At 29.9% G+C, this 13,908-nt stretch overlaps 1 protein-coding gene across 1 annotated transcript in view; it reads right to left on the bottom strand.

The window, feature by feature from the left end:
- The window catches only part of LOC107436274 (mediator complex subunit 23), a 67,325-nt gene extending 55,758 nt beyond the window's left edge, over positions 1-11,567 (bottom strand). Inside the window, exons 1-3 of the mRNA XM_071180875.1 lie at positions 11,312-11,567; positions 7,113-7,232; positions 3,684-3,808 (exon numbers count right to left, since the gene is read on the bottom strand). Coding sequence (XP_071036976.1) covers positions 3,684-3,808; positions 7,113-7,232; positions 11,312-11,371 — 305 coding nt within the window. The 5' untranslated portion in view covers positions 11,372-11,567. The remainder of the gene's footprint in view (positions 1-3,683; positions 3,809-7,112; positions 7,233-11,311) is intronic.
- Between the last annotated feature and the right edge of the window lie 2,341 nt (positions 11,568-13,908).

Here is a 13,908-nt window from a genome sequence, read left to right as displayed (position 1 = left end):
CATTTTAGCTTAATATTACGCTAAGGCATAATAGCCGACATTGGAGAAATAAAATAACGGAGATAGGAGACAGGTTTAAAAAATAATACAAAATCAATGCAATCATCTCTATCATCAATATTAATTGTTTCAAAATAGAGTTTTAGTAAATGAGTAGCATAAATAAACCTAGTTTAGGCTTGTAATTAGTGATATGATCGCTTTTTCCACAAACCTAAAACGTACAAATCCATCAAAAAATCAGATCCATCATAATGATCTTTATTTATTATTTAACAGTCTAATTCTTTTATATAAAATTCCCTTAAAATCTAAAGGAATACCATTTTTTGATGTGTCGCTTTTAAATATTTTTATGCATTTACAGAAATCTGGTTTTCTAAGTCCGTGCAAGTTTTTAAAAGTTATTTGATAATCAAATAAAATAGGTTAGAACACATTCCAATGAAACATCTCAAAGCTTTGTGCGTTAATTTTCAAATTAATCGTAATGGAAGAAGGATATTTCAAACGAAAAGGAACTTATTCATTAAAAATTACAATATTAACATAACCATTTTAGCAAATTATCCCATGCGGCAATTTTAAAATCCATCCAGCTTCAGATTGATTTGTACTATATTTTCCCGGGAGTAAAAGCGGCCTGTGCTCAATGCATTGACACAATGATGCCATCTGTCACCTCTCTAAGCCCACTATAGACTGTTACAAAAATGGTTTATTTAATTTTTTTTTTCATACTGTCAAATTTAACACAGAAACTTATACTTCAAGCAAATTAGAATATAAATTTAATGCTCTAAACAAGCTGGAAGTTGTTTAACGGTATAAAACAGTAATAAGTTAAAACAATACTTAAGACTTTTAACAGTTACAGAATATTAATAGTTCCATCAAAAATTATTGCACAATGCTAATAAAAAAAATGGTAATTAAAAAAAATTATAATATGCATAAATTAAACTAAATCAGAGCTGGGGTTTTGAATGTCCTAAATTGGTTTCGGACAGGACACATAGGTTTCACTGTCTTAAACTGACTAAAAACGTTCTAGACTGTCTTATAATGTTCAAAACCTTGAACATAGGTAAAAGGTAAAAATTCTATATGTGTAACCACACACACACATTGCACACAAAATAATTACATATATTAATACATACTTGATACTTTTTATACCATTTACTTTAACTTATTAAAGGAAAATAACATAATATAATAGGAAAAGATTAATAACTTTTGAAGCTCTACAATTCATTGAACAACAAAAGTGAATACCTTTAAAAATGAATAAATATGTTTTCAATACTGGTTAATTATTTTTTTGCATAAGGATAAATAATGCAATATTAAAAATAATATTTAACTTTTTTAATAAAACAAAAACTTGTTTTCTTTTTGCTTCTAGTTCAAAAACTAACCTTTAATTTTTCAAAATTTATTATTATTATTTTTTTTTTAATTGTGACATGATTTAGAAATAAGGGTTTTGGACAGTTTAAGACAGTTTTGAACAGGATGGTATAAACGGTGAATTAATCCACTCTCTCCTAAACCTTGAGAACTCTGAACTAAATAAATAAATAATAAACTAAATATTAAAATTAAACTAAACTATAACTCCTTAAGTAATAATTGAAATAGCTTTTTAAAAATATCTTTAAATATTTTTAACATACCTAGGGCCCTATAAATTATGCGGAAATTTTTTAAAAATTATGCGGCTAGGATGCGGCGATTTTTAAAAATTATGCGGCAAGGATGCGGTGTCTTTTAAAAATTATGCATATCGGTTGCGAANATATTAAAAATAATATTTAACTTTCTTAATAAAACAAAAACTTGTTTTCTTTTTGCTTCTAGTTCAAAAATTAACCTTTGATTTTTCAAAATTTATTATTATATTTTTTTAATTGTGACATAATTTTAAAAAAAGGGTTTTGGACAGTTTAAGACAGTTTTGAACAGGATGGTATAAATGGTGAATTAATCTACTCTCTCCTAAACCTTGAAAACTCTGAACTAAATAAATAAATAATAAACTAAATATTAAAATTAAACTAAACTATTGTGGAAATCCTTAAGTAATAATTGAAATAGTTTTTTAAAAAAATCTTTAAATATTTTTAACATATCGCATAAGAAATCGAATTTTAAAGAAGTCATATATTTAAAATTCAATTTCTCACGAACTATTTAGTCAAATTTTGTATTTTAAAATGGAAAAAAATTTTATGCCTTACAATTCAAATTGTTTTCAACTATTATTTAAGAAATAATAAATACTTACTGGAATTTATTTTTACGTGGAATTATCTTTGGAATAAGCGAATTTTATAATTGTACACATGCAAAAATGTTCCCATTTGCTAAAAATTTTTTTGAGATATGGCGAAATATGCAAAATGTTAAATCTAACAATAAGGGGTGCTGCAAGCATTGCATCGCTCTCCTGACAAAACTATTTCCTATATTGCCAGGACCATATATCCCAGATTGCGGTTATCCTGATATTTTGGGGGAACTATTAAGATCGAGTCCAAAAACAGGAAGATCCTATCATTAGATCAAAAGTTGTTCAGCATGGTACTTTCTTTTGGTGCACTATACATCTGTAAAACACGACAGTACGTGTAACAAGGGTAACCATGAAATTGCCCTTATTATTTTTTATTCCACTGACTTATTCTTATTATTTTATTGTTTCATTGAATTGAGAAAAAAAATTGGTTATCATCTGTATTTTTCTTTCCCTGTAAGATGTTTTTTTTCATTTAGGTTACTATAGGGGTGCACAACCATCTTGAGTGAAGGGCCACTTGCACAGCAAGTAGATAAATGAAGGGCTGCATGCATATTTAGTCATGTTAGCGGCAAATATGATAATTTTTATATAAACATTAGTGTTCTAAGCATGTTTATGAATTTCATGGATGTTGTTTAGCCCTGCTAATTTTGGGGATTAGGAAGAAGAAGCACTAAATAGTTTTACCAGTTAACTTAATAACATATTTGCAGAAAATTAAATACTTTTAATTATTTGAATTTATTTAAAACTAAAAAAACTGATACTATTTTTAAAAAAACTTTTTATATTTTTTACAATAATTAATTTATCAAACATATATATAAATACAAATATTGGGAGGGATATAAATTCTAACCAAAAAGAAGCTTACAGAATGAAAGGGCCGAAAAATATACACATTTTAGAGTAACATAAATTTGAATGAAATATTTTAATTTAAGAAAATTTATAATGCTTAAACAAAAACCAAACTAAAAGAATTTTTTTTATTGCATTCAGAAGCTCCTGCCCCACGGGCCACACATCAATAGTCTGTGGTCCACAGGTTGTGCACCCCTAAGTTACTATAACCTAATAATCATCTTCGAATAATTAATGCTTCAATATTTTTAAATAATATTTAAATTATAATAATATTTCTTGTCAAGAATATCTTTTAAAAAATGTTAGGACAAGCAAAATTTCCATTCAAGCATATATCGTGTAAACTAAAAAAAAAATTACAGTGATCTTTCTCTGTCTGTTAATACACGTTTGAAAATTAACATTAAACAGAATTTAAATTTTAAACATGCTAAAACAAAAAAAACAATCTGGTATTAGATAAATTTAACATAGATCAGAAAATAAAGCAAATAAATAGAGAAGCAGTTACCTTGGATTCACAAAATTATTGACAACACCAAATTCCAAGAGGCAGAAGAGTAGTCTGCACTTTTGATTATTTTTAATTAAGCTGATGAGTTTCACATAATGGCTGAGTGCAGGAGATACTTCTTCCTAAAAATAAGATAGATCTTTATAATACACTAGAGATGAATCATTAATATTATCATAATAAAGTATTAATATTGACATAATGAATTATTAATATTGTCATAATAAATGATTTTAAAAAAAATGGAAATGATAATAAATGATTTATATCGTCATATTTTCCAAATCTCTAAATGAATTCTATTAGTACTTATAAATAAATGATTTTAAAAAAAGGAAATGATAATTCAGTTATATTCTCATTTTTTCAAAATCTCTAAATGAATTCTATTAGTACTTATACGTTATACCATTTCTTTCTCTAGAAAATATAGAGTTCTGCACACGTCTCTAGTGGCTTTCTATTGAAGTTTTCTAGTACCTTTGGCTCAAGTGAATGACTGAAAATTTCAAATTAAAGGCATAAAAATAATTCACTTTCAGTTCACTTAAAATTATTCTCACCAACATCTTTTAAAAACAAAATCTTATTATTAGTACGGTCGTTGAAAGCTTCAGGATGGGGGAAAATAAAATTACATTTGGAGAAGACGGCACAGAAATTTATACAGGTTGTGTAGTCAAATCTTTCAATAAAAAATAAGCACCTTTTAAGAACTCAAAAATATTTTTAAGAACCATATACTTTAACAAACTACAAACTAATTTTCAAAGACTTTACATGATTATGATAAAATAACTAGTATCTGACAAAGAACTCTTTTCTTGATTATATTGGCCGTTATAAAATGATTGAGATATTTCTCGATTCGATATCAGAGGGTGGAAAATGAACCCTGAAATGGAGAATATCTGGTAAAATGCAGCAGAGTTGCACACGTGAGTGCAATAATCTCACTGAACTCAGCTCAGTAGACGCACATCCTGTTTTATTAATATATTACTGCCATTGAACAGCCGACTCAATTTAGGGTTTATGGCTACTAATGTTCAACTCTATAGCCTCGTAATTTTGAACCCAATCCAGAACACAAAGGAACTCTTCGATAAAGTAGTGGGAGAAATTTGCCTTCCTAGGAGACTTTTTAGTGGAATTAACCAGCAGAGTTGCATGGTGAGGAAAACCACGAAAGCCTTAGACAGTTAGCATGACGGCAGGGGAACTCTAAACCGTCTACCGTTGATGATATTTCACGTCAGCACGGCGGTCAGTGCAAGCTGGATGCAAAAGTTGTATCGACCAGTCATCGCTGGGATTTGAACCTGGGTTCACCTATCCCCTGCGAATGCTCTATCCCCTAAGCCAGGGATGGCGAACCAACGGCACGCGTGCCACTTATGGCACGCGACACAATATTTTGGGCACTCCACCGATCAAAATTGTTGTTACACTATGAATTCTTATTACACAAATGTTATTACGCTATGAAGCATATGTAACAATTTAATTAAAATTCACGAGAAACAAACAAAATAATAAGCAATTATTAATTAAAAAATAAAAAATTAATACTAAAGAAACAATTAATAACCGTGAAAAACAAGCTAACAATAATAACTAGCAAAAAAAATCAACAGTCCTGCTCTTACAACCTAATATAAGTTATTGGTCATCTAATCTGCAACAACAGAAGTCACACTGATGTTACTTTAAGTTGAATTATGTGTATAACTGAGACATTGCAAAATGTTTTTTTTTTCTCAATGTAAATAAAGAGCTTTCAGTTGATAGTATTTAGTATTATTATTTTCCCTATAATCACGAAGTCAAAATTCTTTGACAGCACGTCTATGACCTCATTAAGCAATTTTTTAGAGAAAATGGCACGTTGGTGTACAAAGGTTCGCCACCCCTGCCCTAAGCCATCACGGTTTAACTTAAACAATTAACACTCAACATATTGCAGTACTGGCTATAGCACCATATGTTGAGGAATAAGAGAAGTACTTTTACAATCACTGGATATTTTATCACCAATTTTTTTTTTTTAAAATTTCTTCAACAAATACACAGAAATTTAAGAATATACAGGAAAATACAGGAGTCTATGTTAAAAAACAGGAGACTTGGCACATATGCATCCTTGATTCTATGAAAATGTCCTTGCATATGCATCCTTGATTCATAAAAAGCAAGAAAAAAAAATCATTTGGCTGAAAATAATTGAGGTATTTTTGTTAAAAAAAAGAAAATGAAATTTTAATTTTTTTTAAAACTTAATTTACAAAACAAATTAGAAATGAATATGAATTGGAATTCAGCCCAGTGATCTTTTCTGAATCTAACCCACTGAGAGGCACCTATGAGACAAGGCTAGATTAGAACTTGAGGCTGTTTAAAATACAGAAGAAACATCTTTAAGACGTGGAATTGATGCAAATTAATTTTTAACGAAAACTATATTCATGTAGTTCAAAACGGAATCAAATTTTGACCAGTATAGAAACTTATGAATAATCTAAAATAAGTTCTAAACAATGTATTAAATAAGCACTGATTTTTTTTAAATTTATGTACTTGTAACATGATAAAATGACAATTAAACTATGCACAATAAGTATATAAGCACTGATTTTTTAAATTTGTGTACTTGTAACATGATAAAATTATAATTACAGTAAGTACAATAAGATAAAAAAATACTATTAAGTTTATCACAATCCTTTTATTAAATTTTTATAACCGTCATTGAACAATCGACCCAATTTTAAGTTTAGGACTACTAATGTTCAACTCTGTAGCTTTGTCATTTTGAACCAATCCAGAAGACAAGGAAACTCCTGGATCAGTACCCCCAGAGGTATTAATTTGTTGCGGGAACATGGAGAACTTTGTGACTCAACAGATTCAACATGTACCAGTCACCTTTTACTAGACAGAGAGTCTTCGGTCACCTGGGATAGAATCCACAAACTCTTGGACATGGGCCTTGTGCCCTACCAACCAGGCTATCCCGGCCTTATCACGATCATTGAAAAAATTCATATACAAAAATTAATTTTTTATATACTAAACTAAACTTAGTGGTACGACAGCCAATAGAAGGGCAAAGCCTACTGTGCCTTTCTCAGTTTTCTTGATCTTTGGGCTCTGGCACGCAAGAGCACATGTTCTGGTTGGGTGGTCAGCCCAACCAGTGTTTAGTTCCCAAGCATACTTGGTACTCATTTTATCCACCCACTGAAGGAATGAAAGGTTGAGTCAACCTTGCCAAAGACCTGTGGCATAACATTTTTACATACTACTATAGTGTTACTCATGATTTGTTAATTTGAAAAATTGTTTAGAATAGGAAAAGGTTCCAGCCGAATTTTATTCTATTTTCCAAAATATTTTATAGAAGCAAATAAAAATAAAAAAGAGAACCTCGGCTAGAGAGCTGAAGAGTTCCCTCATACTCTCTTGGTACTTAGTGAGTATTTTAGCTTGATCTTCAGCAGTGTGAATGATGTATCCATGGAATGCAACAGCTAATTCTCCTTCATGCTATAAACAAACAAATGTATTAATCAACATATAGTCAGCAATCCATTGCAACTGTTATTTATTACAGATAACTACTGATAAGTAATCAATTACTTGGAATCACAATTACAAGTAATCATAACTCTTGATTACATAGGGCAAAAATGTAATTAATGATATCTTTCAATAACAGTAATCAATTACTTGTAATCATGATTACAAATTTTGATGACATATTCATTCATTTTTGTTGTGTTTACTTGGTAAATACTATCTTAATCATTTTTGTTGTGATTACTTGGAATCACGATTTAAGTTGTAATTAAAATTTTAGTGAATTGTAATCAAAATTACAAGTAATTGATTTCTGTGATCAATCATTGTAATCATGATTTCAGTTGTTATCAAAATTGTAAAAAAAATTTAATCTCGATTACAAGTACAGTGAAACCTCCGTTAAGTGGACATTCATGGGATTAAAAAATTTGTCCGTTTACGGGAAGGGTACCCTAATAACGAAATTTAACACCGTAAATTGTTTTTAGAATAGTATTCTCAAAGATGTAGAAATAATTAAATAATATCTACAAGGATACTGTAAAGAAATACAAGAATATTTATTTAAACAATAAGAAAGATAAAAAAGAAGTTTGATATAAATACATAATTCTGGATGTAGCTACAGATAAATAAATATAATTTTCCTATTAGCATAGATACTCAAGTTAGACATATGATACAAAATAGGAGCGTACTGTCCTCAGTCCGTTTCAATTATTAGGTTCACATCCCCTTACACCTACTTATCATTTGATAGGGAACATGGTTAATACCTTCTTGGAAAATAAACCTCCCATGATTCACAGAAAAAAAAGTAATGCATACCTGTAAGTCATGAGGACCTATGGAGATGATTATTCACAATTGATCAGCTATCAAGTGTCTGAATAAATGTTTCATTTATATAAACACCTCAAAGATTATACTTCTGTTCTCTTTTTTTTACCCCAGTTGTGTTAAATACAGTCTTCAAATTGATAAGAAAATTAAAGAAATTTTCAATGGGGAAGAAGCATTGAGAGAAGTCATTTCAACTTGAGGGGTCTCATAACCTGTGTGGTCCAGATGAAAAGATCAAAAGATGCCGATGTCAGAATTATTTCAGGAGTGCAGTACCATTTTCTCTCCTTTCTTTACAAAGATAAGGCAAGGTGACAGGAGAAAGATTGATTTTTCGGTGGTGAAATAGCTTAACAATATTTTTAGTTATGGATAAGGCAAAAAGTTTTATTTACATGCTTTAAAAATGGTGAAAAGTTGCATTTTTTTAGCTTGCAATTTATTTAGAAAAAGTAGTGTCCGGTTTGTAGAGATAAAAAACAACGTTTCAGGACCAAAATGACTGTCCGCGTCCGGTTACGGGAGTGTCCGCTTTGCGGAGAATGTACGTAATGGTTTATTCATAGAAGATTCCCGGGGAATTAAAAATATGTCCGTATTGAGAGGCGTTCGTTTTGCAGGAGTGTCCATAACAGGAGGTTTCACTGTAATTGATTGTTGTAATAATGATTAGAGCTGTAATCAAAATTATACTATTTTGTAATCAAGATTACGAGTAGATGATTACTATAATCGAAAAATGTAATTGATTACATTTTGCCCAACTCTGCATATAGTAACAGTATAGCTCAAATTCTTAATTCATAGTGGTTAGTGAGATGTAGTTTTCTTGTAGAATTAAAGTATTATGGCTCTTTCAGATACATCTTAATTTGGATATGATGAATTTTTTTTATCAGTTTTTAAAACTAAAATGAAAATGCTTGCTGCAATCAAAGTAAATGTCTATAAAAATATTAAACAAATTACATTAATGTAAAAGGAGGAAAAACACTTTTAACAAATACCCACTGACCCTATAAATTTTAATTCATTAAAAAACTTTGTTTTATTTGACATGTTTTAAAAATGAATTTCTAATTTTATATATATAAGATATTAAATTAAATGTAACTTTTTATTACAAAAAGTTAATATTGACCATTTTTCTAAATAATTAATTCGTTTTTTTTTTTGTTTTTTTTTACTTTAGAAAATAAACAACAAAACCAAAAGGTAAAATGAGAAGGTAATCAGGTGTTCAAATACAGAAGAGAAGGAAACAAAAAAACCTTAGCATGCTAGACAGAAATTTAAACGAAACCCTTTACGGGAAAGAAAGTAAGGAGGGGGGAAAAAGAGAGCATAAGCAGCAAAGAAAAAAAAAGCCTTTAGATAAATTAAAAGTGTTCAAGGAATGAATGAAAAATAAGAAAAGTTAGGAAAGAAGAAGCAAGGAAATGAAAACACAGAAATCATTTACAAGAAGCTAAAGAATTAATCATAGATACAACTCCATACTCATCTTATCAATTAAATAAGTTTTTAAAAAAATAGTAATTCTAACATTTTTAGAGGAAAAAGAACGTTAATAAGAAACTGTTATACATTAAAAAAGAAGATAGGGGAATTAGGAGAGAAAAACAAAAAAATTGAATGCTAGACTTGAAAGGCATAAAAAAAAAAAAAAGTTTTAAGCAGATTAGTGAAGAGAAGAATAAATTGCCAAGAAGGAAATTTAGCATAGACAGGGTGCATAGCCAAATTATTCAACAAAAAATAACAGGGTTGCCACTCAAATCTGGAAAAAAATTCCCTGTGTTTTCCCTGTACACGTTATATGCAACATATGTTATATTAAGAGGAAACAATGCATATGTTATATTAAGAGGAAACAACAATTACTGTGCTCTTGTGTGAGCTATATTGGGTTAACTATATTTATTAGTTTCCATTGCTGGGAAAACAGCTGAACATACTTAAATAATGCTATAGTAAATGAAATAGTTTAGTACAGCTGAAATATCATGGTTAAATATCAAATAAATTTCGCTTACGCTTTGAGCGGTCACCATTTTCTAAAAGACAAAAATAAAAAAACAAAATTTCCTATATTTTCCCAGTTTGTAAAGAAAAAATCAAAATTCCCTGTTATTTTAGGTGATTTTTAAATTACCTGTATTTTCCAGGTTTTCCCTGTGGAGTGGCAACCCTGAATAAGCACATTTTTAGTACTCTAATAATATTTTTAAGAACTTTAAAAGAATATTATAATTAGGCAGGGTTAGAAATTTTTGACAATTGACGGTTTTATCTGGTTTTAACAGTCATGTCAAAAAAATTAATTCTTTTGGCATTGTTTTTGACAATTGTCCAATCATGAATCATGTAAATCGAATGGTGTTTTCATAAGCTACGATCTGACCATGCGCCGAAATAGATTGGGGTTGAATTAATTGTGAAAAAGTCGAATAGAACAATGTGAAGTGTCTTTCTGCATAATTCGTAGCGAAAATCAACATGGTAAAGAAAAATCTCAATTTGGAAAAGGGAAAATTAAGCACTTTTTAAAAACACCCAATGAAAAAAGCACCTTTAAGTGCTTTTAAGAAATGAAAATAAGCACCTTTAAAAAACGCTACGCACCCTGATAGAATTGGATAGTGAAGATAGAAAAAATAAATCTAACGTGTTTAGAAAACTGCTGTTTGCTGAAGCTATAAGCAGCCAAATACAAACTAACTTCTAACTTTCAAGGCCAAAAATCTTGACAAGTGCAAAATCAAGTGAGAAAGACAATGTTAGAAGTTCCGAATGGTAAGTTTATGCATAAGTATCTCTTATTCAATCAGTAAAAAAATAACTTCAAGCAAAATGCTTAGCAATTACCACAATTTAACTTTTAAATCTGTATCTGAAAGAGACATAAAAGAAAAGAAAAAGCAGTGAAATGCACTGTACTTTTTAGAAATTGACAGAGCAAGTCGTTTGTCCTAGAAAGAAAAGAAAAAAAAAGGCAAGGGGAAAAAAACTTATTAACAATGACACTATCTATAATTTGCATAAAATGTTTATAAAATAGTACTCCCAATATCAAACTCAATAGCTTATCTTTTATATTTTGAGAACGAGAGATAATACATAGTAAATGAAAATTAATTTAAACACAGAAATAACCTAACAGAGCAATAATTATTTAAATAATAAAACAAAACATTTACAAGAACTTCTTCGAAGAATCGATTCACTTTTTCTTCAGCAGACGCAACGGGATTCTCCATTTTAGCAACTAAAGAGACACACTGTTAGAAGATGATGTTTATTTCTTTTTCAATCAAAGAAAAAAAATTCATAATTAAAGTAAAGGGTGGGGATATAAAATATTCATCATTCTTTGTAGAAACTAAATTTGGTTAAAACATACGCTACAGAAAAGGAAGCCGATTGTTTGGAAGGAAAGGTGAAATGTAGAATAGTGTGACGAGCTCTTCGTATAAGCTTATAGCTTTCTTTGTGATCGCAACGCTCAAATACGCTATCTGTGGAGAGAAGACCGGTTCCATTTTTCGACGCTTTCCTTTCCTCCTATTTTTCCTTTTCTCAATATTTTTCGTATTTAATTGTCAAAAATATCTTTCAAAATTTCGACAAAGCTTTCTTTTAGAACTATGTTCAATGTAGTTTTCAGTTCAACATAGTTTCCTAATTTAAAAGTTTTTTTTATCTATTTGGAAATCAAGACAGAAACTAACGTACTTTCTTTTCCTATGACTCTCCACACACTAATGATAAACGCATGCGAAGTGTTGCCTTAGGTAGAGAATTTTATTCTACGCCACCTGTAGCCCATTTTCTTAGCCTACAAATAAATAAATATATATATATATATATTTAAATAAAAGTGTGTACTCTAAAAACATTCCATCTTTTTCTCTCTGCCAGAAAAAAATCTAAAATTCGCAAATTTTAAAGACATTAAACGCATTTTTTTAAGATTTATAATTTGTGATTTTTTAAACAAAGCTAAAATATTTTTAGGCGTTCGATCTAGAACACCTAAAAATATATTAGCGGTATAAAAATATGTTGTGCGGGTGGGTGACCACTTGAATCAGTCTGCGTAGGGACCGAGGGTGTGCGGTATTGGTCCTCGTTAAACTTTTCTACCGTAAAGTGCTCGACTTCGCGTGCAGGTCGTCGGGCTACCAAAGCGGGGGTGCCACCCCCTCTGCAAAGGATCAAAATTGTGATGGTACGTCTTCGGATCATCCTCAGGGATGTTTGCCAGACCGTCGCCAATAGCCCATTGTGCAGCTCTAGTGCGACGTAAATGATCAACAAACAAACCTTTACTTGTACCTCAAAATTTGATTTGTTTGAATCTTTACTTAATATTTTACATAAAATAGGTTACTGCAATAGATTTTATAAATACGATTTTACTCCGATACTTAGATAGGGAGTTTCTTTGATTTTTGGGTTGTATGAATTTTTTTTTTCGAATGGCAGGCACTTATTTGTTTCGCCTTAGAAGATGCCTGAGGTGTTACTCATTTCGCGTTACTCAGTGGGCACCTGTGAACCAAAGTCACAGAGGCGAGTAACATTGCCCACGCCACACTGCCACAAACCCGTTCAAAGAGTGGGCCACATTCATTCATCGCTCACAACAGAGGGCAACACAAGAGAGAGAAACATCCATGCCCAGACCTGGATTCGAACCCGCGGCCATTGACTTCGCAGTCAGGCGCGCTAACCGCTCGGCCACCTGGCGGGCGTATTAAAAATTAGAAATATATGAAGATTATTTCACAACATTTACTAAGATAGTAGGCTGTCTGTAAATATTATTGATTACAAAAAATAATTCCACTGCAATAATGAGCAGTTAGCTAGAATCCTATTACTCTTCAGCAATTAAAAATACTTTTTGGTTGTTTTCCTTAACGGGCAACGCAAAATCTGATTATTTTATTTTCAATTTAATCTTAATTAAAATTGGTAATTTTTGCAACATTCATAAATATGATTTTACTCAGATGTTTAAATTGCGAGTTACTTTGATTTCTGAGTTAAGTTAAGAATACGAAGAGCGTTTCACTATATTCAGAAAGATGATAGGCTATCCATCTTTAATTTTATTTCATGACCGTTGTTTCAACCTAAATTTGAATTTACGACTACCAATTTCCAACTCCGTAGCTTTGTAATTTAGAACCCAATCCAAAAGACAAGGGAACTTCTGGATCAGTACCCCCAGAGGTTTTGAATTGTTATGGGAACTTGGAGGACTTAATGACCTCACCAGATTTAACATGCACTTAATTAAAATAAGTTATTCTTATAACTTTCATAAATATGATTGAACTCTGATACTTAAATAGATTAATAAAAGAAAAGTCAATTATTGACTTTTCTTTTATTAACTTTTCTTCTATTAATTTGCACTTCAAAATTCTTTGTTTCGATTTTGTAAAAGCTAAAATGAGTAAAATTTCCTTGAATAAAACGAAAAATTTAAGTAATTTTTATTTCGTTATATTATTAACTTTCAAATCCCTATTTTCGGTATATCAAATTTCATAATATTTTTGAAAATTTTAAAAATTTATTTCCATTAAAAGATTTTAACATAATTAAAAGCTTTAAATATATTAAATCTCTTGGTACAACTATATTTAATTATAATTGTATAAGCAAAAATTTAGGAAGGATTAATGTATCCGATTATAAATGTCACTGTGAAGAAGAGAAATATTTTGATTTTGTTGATAAACATTAAAAACATATTGCTACTGGTAATTTAAATATTATAGAA

The sequence above is a fragment of the Parasteatoda tepidariorum genome, chromosome 5 (assembly GCF_043381705.1).
Source record: "Parasteatoda tepidariorum isolate YZ-2023 chromosome 5, CAS_Ptep_4.0, whole genome shotgun sequence".
In the NCBI taxonomy this organism is placed as follows: Eukaryota; Metazoa; Arthropoda; class Arachnida; order Araneae; family Theridiidae; genus Parasteatoda; species Parasteatoda tepidariorum.
The sequence above is the reverse complement of the archived record's forward strand: the minus strand, read 5'-3'. Positions and strand labels throughout refer to the sequence as shown.